Consider the following 7,583-nt stretch of genomic DNA (forward strand, 5'->3'; position numbering starts at 1 on the left):
TGTGGCTGGGCGCTCAGTCTCACCTCCTTAGGAACGTCACCTGGACCGCAGGGAGTTGTTTTTGTGAGTGTGTGTGAGGTGTGTTGTGAGAATAGGGTCCTCTGGTCTGTGAGGGCAGATGCCCTGCCTCCAACAAGCTGAATGAAAGAACGAATTCCTCCTCCTCCTCAGGCTACACAGAGCAGTACCACCTTCTCTCCTATTATCCTTTAAGGCAGAAAGACATAACTCTAATAAAGTTTATTGGTTTTCTTTGATTGGCTCTGGTTCAGCTTTGGAAGGACTCTCTGGGTTCTTCTGGCCTTGTTTCTGGGCTGCTGCTGCTTTGGCTTTTAAGGCCCTTTTCTGCTTCTTGAGCTTTTGGGCCTCTTGGAAGACCTGGGGATGAAAGGGAGCAGAAGAAACTGTAATCCCATGTAAAACCTCAGGCATAGAGCAGGTGGGATGGACACAGACCTCCCTGGGTGGGCACGCCAGACTTTCTCCATGGGAGTGATGGCCCGTGAGCCTCCTTGGGGACTGGGGGATAGTTCCATGACTCAGGCAGGAACAGACAACCCTCCCTGCTGCTCTCTCCACCACCGTCCCACAGTGGGGCCAACCAAAGCAGCAATTCTGACTCGTACCCGAATGCACAGGGCCTTCTTGGCTGCCAAGCGTCGGTGGGGTTTCCGGTTGTACAGAGGGGGGAGGGTGTACTCTATCCCCAGTTCCTTGCATGTCTTCTCGAAGACACTGTAGTTGGTCTTACGGAGGGTTTTGAGCATCTTTTTCCTCTGGTCGATGCTCATCAGCAGATAGCGCTTGTGGGCTTTGTCCTGTGAGAGAGGTGGCACATTACCTTTAGTATTCTGCAAGTGAGTGGTGTGCCACTTGATGGTAACAAAGGACGGTCATCTTATCATCTCACTGAGTCCTCCTGACAATCTGATGCAAATATTAGTGTAGTTCTGTGGGAGGTATTGTCATTGTTATTCCCATTTTATAGATGGGGAAAAAGAAAGGCTCAAAGGTGTCACCTGATTCATAGAAGGTCCTAGAATTGTATAGGGCAGGGACCTTGTGTGAGGTCAGGTCTTGAATCTGCATCTACAGGTTTCACTCCAAATCTCATGCTCTTTCCCCTACACTCCCTGCTCAGCCTCCCCACACTTTGGCCAACTGTCAGCTGGGGTGGAGAGAAGGGAAGGCCTTCTTGGATTCCTCGATGAGGGACCTCTGCAGTGGGGCTGCTGTTCCACACTTCAAATGAGCAAAAATCTCATCTCCAAAGAGCAGGCTCAGGTGGCTCCAAGGACCACCGAGTGCCACCCCTGCACGGTGCTGGGACGTCTGCATTTACAAAGGTCGTTTGTTAAAAAAAACCTGCAGTTGCTTAATTACAGCAGCACCGTGCCCAGTGCTGTGCCGGGATATGGCATCGTGGTTAAGAGTACGGGCCCTGCGAGGATGCAGAGAAAGGGGAACCGTCCTCCACTGTTGGTGGGAATGCAAGCCGGAGCAGCTACCCTGGAAAATAGTATGGAGGTTCCTCAAAAAGTTGAAAATAGAGCTACCCTATGACCCAGCAATCGCACTACTGGGTATTTACCCTAAAGATGCAAATGTAGTGATCCGAAGGGGCAAATGCACCCGAATGTTTATAGCAGCAATGTCCACAGTAGCCAAATTATGGAAAAAGCCTAGATGTCTATCCACAGATGAATAGATAAAGAAGATGTAGTATTTATATACAATGGAAAACTATGCAAAAACTGTCAAAACCCTGAAATCTTGCCATTTGCAATGACATGGATGGAACTAGAGGGTATTATGCTGAGCGAAATAAGTCAATCAGAGAAAGACAATTATCATATGATCTGCCTGTATGAGGAATTTGAGAGGCAAGGCAGAGGGTCGTGGAGGGATAGGGAAGGAAAAAAATGAAACAAAATGGGATTGGGAGGGAGACAAACCTCAGGAAACAAACTGAGGGTTGCTGGGGGGTGGGGGCTAGGGAGAGGGTAGCTGGATGATGGACATTGGGGAGGGTATGTGCTATGGTGAGTGCTATGAATTGTGTAAGCCTGATGATTCAGACTTGTACCCCTGAAGCAAATAATACCTTATATGTTAATTAAAAATAAAAAAAGTATGGGCCTTGGAGCAAGACCACCTAGTTTCAAGTCCCAGCACATCATTTCCCAGTGCTGTGCCTTGAGGATAAGTTAATCACCTCATGCCTGCAACATTCCTCTGTAAAATGGAAGAGGAGGAGAGTTATAAGAGTTAAATGAGCTGAGGCACGGGAAGTACTCAGCACAGGCCTAGTACTTCACATGACCATGCTGGCGCTTTATTATTTATGTAGTTCTTGCAATCCTGTCAGCAGGTACTGTTATGATCCCCACTTTACTTACGGACAGGAAAACTGAGGCTTGGGCACATAAAGTAACTTCCCCAAAGTCACACGTCTGGTCAGTGGAAATTGCAAAGCTGAGAATTTGAACCGAGTCCAAGAATATTCAAAAAATATTTACTGAGCACCCATCATGTGCCAGACACTGCGACCGTGTCCTGAAGTTGGTTTTCTGGACCATGGGTGACACTCACCGAAGCCCTGTAAGGCTCCCATTTCCCGCTGGAGGCAGGAGGGAAATGTCTGGCCCGCTGTAGCTGAGGGGACGGGCACCCTGGTGCTATAGCCACTCAGCTTCTCCAGCTGCTTCCCCGTACCCAGAGCCCATGACCTCTCAGACTCTGCTGGTCTTAGCCGTGAGCGATGCCCAAGGCTTACCTTTCGGTGTTTCTGCATGTGCTCTTCATAACTGCGGATCTTGACAGTCAGGGCAACAACTGAAACCACAAACCACAGAGGCTGAGAGCTGGCACAGAGGAAGGAAGGGCCTGGGCCTGGGTTATGTTTTAAGACCTCTCAGAGTAACAATCACCAATGCTCTGGTGCAGCTCTCCACAATTCCCAAAGCACTCTGAATGTCAAGCTCTCAGAAGACTTTGGATTATCTTCCTTTCAGAAAGCAAAGCCTAAGGAAGGAACGTTCCTTAATCTTTTAAAGGTGTCCTCCCCAGACCATAGCAAATAGCATTCTTAATAGTAAAACTTCAGAGCACTCCTGTCAAATTCAGGAATTAGTCTATGATACATGCTCTCATTCTTAATGATTCACCACTGCGCTGGCTGTCCTAGCCAATGCAGGAAGATCAGGATCCAGAACCGACAAGGGTCCACTCCTTGCCTCTCCTCTTCCAGCTGCCACCCTTAGCTCTGTTTTTACTGATGAGTTTTCAGAATTATCAGCTCCCACTCCTCTCCCAAAGCCCCACAATATCTGTCCTTGGGCAGCCTCTTGTTTGATTCCTGCCTGTACTACAAAGATGGGGGCAAAGGAAGAAGCAGAAGGTGGCCCCAAGGAGATGCTCTCACTACAGCAGGCCCTTCCATAAACACGATGAGTTTTGGGAGCATTGTAGGGTGAGGCGGAACCTGGGCTCCGACCACCTGGCCCTTCTTACCACCTTAGCAGCAGGGTAGATAGAGACCCAGACAAGCTCTGGTTCCCGAGACTTGCCTGAGCTTACAAGAGAGGTGTGAGGAGGGACCTGGGAGCTGACTCCAGCGTCCCGGTGGGCAGTTTTCATTGCCCTGGGTCCTTCTTGTCTCTCGCTTCAGGCCACGTCTAATACCTGGTGCCCTTGTAGACAAGGGCCCTGGATTGAGTGCTAGATAGCAGCCTCCCCTGCACTCCCTCTCCCCAAGGGCCCCCTGACCAACTTCGAGCCTCCAGGGAACTGGTGTCCTCAGGGTTTGCCACGACCTTGTTCATCAGCTGCTGTTGCTTGATTTTTAGCTTCTCCTTCTGTTGAAGATAGAGACAGAGAATCTGTGAGGTCTGCCCTCCCCTAAGAACTAGCCAAATACCTCAAAGGCCCTGGGTGCAGTCATGGACATGAGGCCATAAAGCTTAGCACCTGGCTTCACTTTGTTCACTGGGAAACGGCCTTTGTCAGCACGTGGCTATCGACATCTGGATAAGCCCAAGGCCAATGGGAGGTGACACAGCTTGTTAGAGGAGAGTGCTCAAACTGTGCTCATTCATTCAGGCATTAGATCATTCCTGAGTACCTACTCAGTTGGGTGTTGGGGGCTAGGGATAAGTGGTTTGTTGGGTGCTGGAGGCTAGGCATACAGTGAGAGAACAAGAGCATCCCTGCCCTGGAGAGGCCTGTTCTGGGGGATGGACAAGTGGACCTGGAATTACAGTGGGATAAATGCTGTTTTAAGTTGAGAGGCATGGGACGGAGGTGTTACCACTGTAGGAGGGAGTCCCAGAGAAAAGGACTGGGAGAGGCTGAGGTCTGGCACACATCACTCACCTGGTTTGCCATTTCTAAAGACAAGAGTCTTCTCACGACATCGTCAAACCTGTGGGGAAAAGCACAGCAATGAGAGACAGGTGTGGGGGAGAGGGGAAAAGGGAATCAATGGTTTCCTTTTTCGTTTGAAAAGCAAGAATGATTGAAAATTTCTTTTATAAAAAAGTGGAGAGCCCTGTGGAAGTGGAGAGCCCTTTCTCAGGGATTCAAAGTCAGCAGGAATCTGATCTGCTATGCTGAGAACATGGAATGATGTGATAACTGCACAAAATTGGGGCTCTTAGCTGGAGTGTTCCAAGGTCCTCACAGGGAGGGCAAAGGGAGGATTTTCATTTCAGCTAGAATATGGGTCTTTTTTTGTTTTTTTTTAAGATTTTATTTATTTATTTGACAGACAGAGATCACAAGTAGGCAGAGAGGCAGGCACAGAGAGAGGAGGAAGCAGGCTTCCCGCTGAGCAGAGAGCCCGATGCGGAACTCGATCCCAGGACCCTGGGATCATGACCTGAGCCGAAGGCAGAAGCTTTAACCCACTGAGCCACCCAGGCGCCCCGGTCAGTCTGTCTTGAGACATTTCGATTCTATAATCATTGTTTTTTTCCTCCTGTTACACGGTATAGCAGAAGGGACTGGCCAGCTCTGGCTGTATAGGGCAGGGGCTGAGCAGAAGGATCCCGGCTTTGGTGTCTTTCAGCCCTGCTCCCCAGGAGCTCTATGATATTGGGCAGACATTACTAATCCATAAAATGGGGACACTAATTCTTTCCTCACAGGGCTTTTGTGAGGATCAAGAGATGAGAGATCTCACAAAGAACCATGAGGCATGTTGCCTCCTTCTATCTGAACCACAGTAGGAAAAAAGGCAAGCAGTTAAGCTCCATGAACTCCATTCTGACCCTGCTGCCCCTCAGCAAGCCTGGGCTTCAGAAGTTCTCTGCCAGATTCTACCAACAAGCTTCAGATACAGCGGGCCAGGCCTCAAAGCCACGGTCTTCCCTCTTTCCTCCCCAATCCTCTTACAGCCCCTGCCTCATAAAAGAGCTTTCTTTCTGCTTACTTCTCAATTCCAGGAATGTTCTGGTAGTCTTTGAGCAGCGTGGAAGGGGGTGGGTCATCTTCTTGGAGGGGCTGGACTGTCAAGTGTGGGGAGAGAAAAAACCCAGAGTCAACTCTCACTGCCCATCCTCCCTGTTCTGTTTTTTCTCACCAACTCTATCACAGACACCCAGGGCCTCAAGCAAGGCACTAGAGATCTCTGGGCTCAGCTTCTTCTTTGCAAACCCTACAGGCAACTGTCTTGATATTGCATACTGGGAGTGGATCACCTTTCCTAAGGTCCCATATTGTGTCTTTCCCTCTCACGCCACTTTAGATTCGCCACTAGGATGGGTCGTTTTGTGGACGGCCTGAGTTTGACTCTCTTCACATCCCCTGGTCTGGTCCATGGGCTCATGGAAAACAGATACTCAACCAGCACTTGCTGGCTGACAGCATGAATGAAATAAGGGCATTGAGGAGGGAACCCAAGCTTTAGGGCATAGTAAGCACCAAACAAAGACCACATATAGGAAACCCTCAGCCTTCGTGTGTTTCATATTCTCTGGGAAGTGAGGGAGAGGCACGAGGGAGATCAACGGGTCCTCTCCAGCCCAACCCCACTCTGCCACTATGCAAATCACAGCAATAAATGCTAATATATACATGTTTTGCACCCAGTGTGAAGAACACTCTCTTCGTGTTAGCACTGAATCCTAACAACGATTCTTTCAAATAGATACTTTTACAATCGTTTCAGAATGAGACTCAGAGAAAGAGGAATTAACTTCCCCAATATCATTTACCGAGGAAAAGAGATCTTCCCACTGTGCAGACGGCCTTGGAATGAGAAACCAAGGCCTCCACCTCAGAAGGGCAGACACAAAGCGTCTACCTATACTCTAGGTAGGCCTGGGTGGTGCCAGCACGCTTTCCCTCGGGCTAGCTCATTCTCACTCAAAGCCGGTCCGCAAGCTCCAGCTCCCGCCCTCCCCCGGCCTCTCTCCCCACCCCAGAAAGGCTTCAGGCTACAGCCTGGTGGCAAGGCGGACGTGGGGGGTCTTCTGCTCAGGACCTCTGGCCAACGCGTCTGCCCACTCCATCAAGTGGTTCTAACTAGGCACCTCGGTCCCTTTGGCCACCCGGCGCCCCTCCAGGAAGTGCCTTTCTGCCGAAGTCCCACCCTAGAGCTCCTACCTGGTTTCCGGGCGGCATATCCGCGAACGGCCTGGAGGATGACACCTACGTAGAAGAGAGAGGGCTGAGGCCCAGCTCCTTAACTCGTCCAGCCCCCCATTCCTTTCTGTGTCCTCCGCATTTACCCCTCCTGCATGGTCTTTGCGTCCCGGCGCCTTACCGCCGCCCCATTTCTTCCGCACCCCGCTGCCCCACGCCTCTCCCACCTCGTCTCACTTCTTCCCCGCCCACCGGCCTTTCTCCCTCATCCTGCCGCTGCTCTTCTCCCCTATCCTCGTCCCCCGTATCCTCTATCTCCATCTAACCTCACTTCCCTCATTGCATTGCCCCTCTTCTCAGCGCCTCACCTCGAGTAGAGGGAAGGGCCCACCCGCGGGAGGGCGGCCTGGCACACGCTCCGTCTGGCAGCCCAAGGACTGGGGCCTGGGCCACAGCCTGGGTCCGAAGCGACCTCAGCGCCCTCCACGCCGTCCTCAGCATCGTGACTTGTGACCCGCGGGGCCGGCGCCACGGCCACTGTCCCTTTCGCGGCACGGACGGGGTTACATGGGCGCCGCCATGCTGCCTCAGGCTCGACCAATGGAGCGCAGTTGCGAGACCGGAGCAGATGAGGACCGAGAGAATGGATTAGAAAGGCAAGACTTGGGGTGCGGCGGGGTTGGGTCTAGGGGAGGGGTCTGGTTGGCATCGCCGCAGGGCTGGAGGCTGGGTGGTTGCGGGCCTGGTTAGTGGTGTGCGGTGATGTATAAATTCTAAGATGCCGTTTTTTCCTTGGGCATGCGTCCTGCCCTTAATCCCACTCTATGTTCCTTTTGGAGGTTTTCTTACGGCCTGCCTGTCTTCTTCCCCAACCTAGTCTTTCTGCCTCCTCTCCCACCACATTCCAGGATGAGGCTCCGCAAGAGGTACTGGGTTTCATTCAGCCTCCTGTGGGGCAGCCTTGTAAGCCTCGTGATGAAGGTCGCTGATTTTGAAAC

At 51.4% G+C, this 7,583-nt stretch overlaps 1 protein-coding gene across 1 annotated transcript; it reads right to left on the reverse strand.

Annotated features, from left to right (window-relative positions):
• Positions 1-225: 225 nt before the first annotated feature.
• MRPS15 (mitochondrial ribosomal protein S15) lies at positions 226-7,194 on the reverse strand. The gene is made up of 8 exons (XM_032877279.1): positions 6,954-7,194; positions 6,607-6,651; positions 5,432-5,507; positions 4,375-4,423; positions 3,773-3,857; positions 2,777-2,835; positions 627-818; positions 226-378 (listed from the first exon to the last, which is right to left on the reverse strand). Exons 1-8 carry the CDS (start codon positions 7,084-7,086, stop codon positions 241-243), a joined length of 777 nt encoding a protein of 258 aa, XP_032733170.1. The 5' UTR covers positions 7,087-7,194; the 3' UTR covers positions 226-240.
• Between the last annotated feature and the right edge of the window lie 389 nt (positions 7,195-7,583).

This window comes from Lontra canadensis, unplaced genomic scaffold (assembly GCF_010015895.1).
Source record: "Lontra canadensis isolate GAN:19392208 unplaced genomic scaffold, GSC_riverotter_1.0 scaffold60, whole genome shotgun sequence".
In the NCBI taxonomy this organism is placed as follows: domain Eukaryota; kingdom Metazoa; phylum Chordata; class Mammalia; order Carnivora; family Mustelidae; genus Lontra; species Lontra canadensis.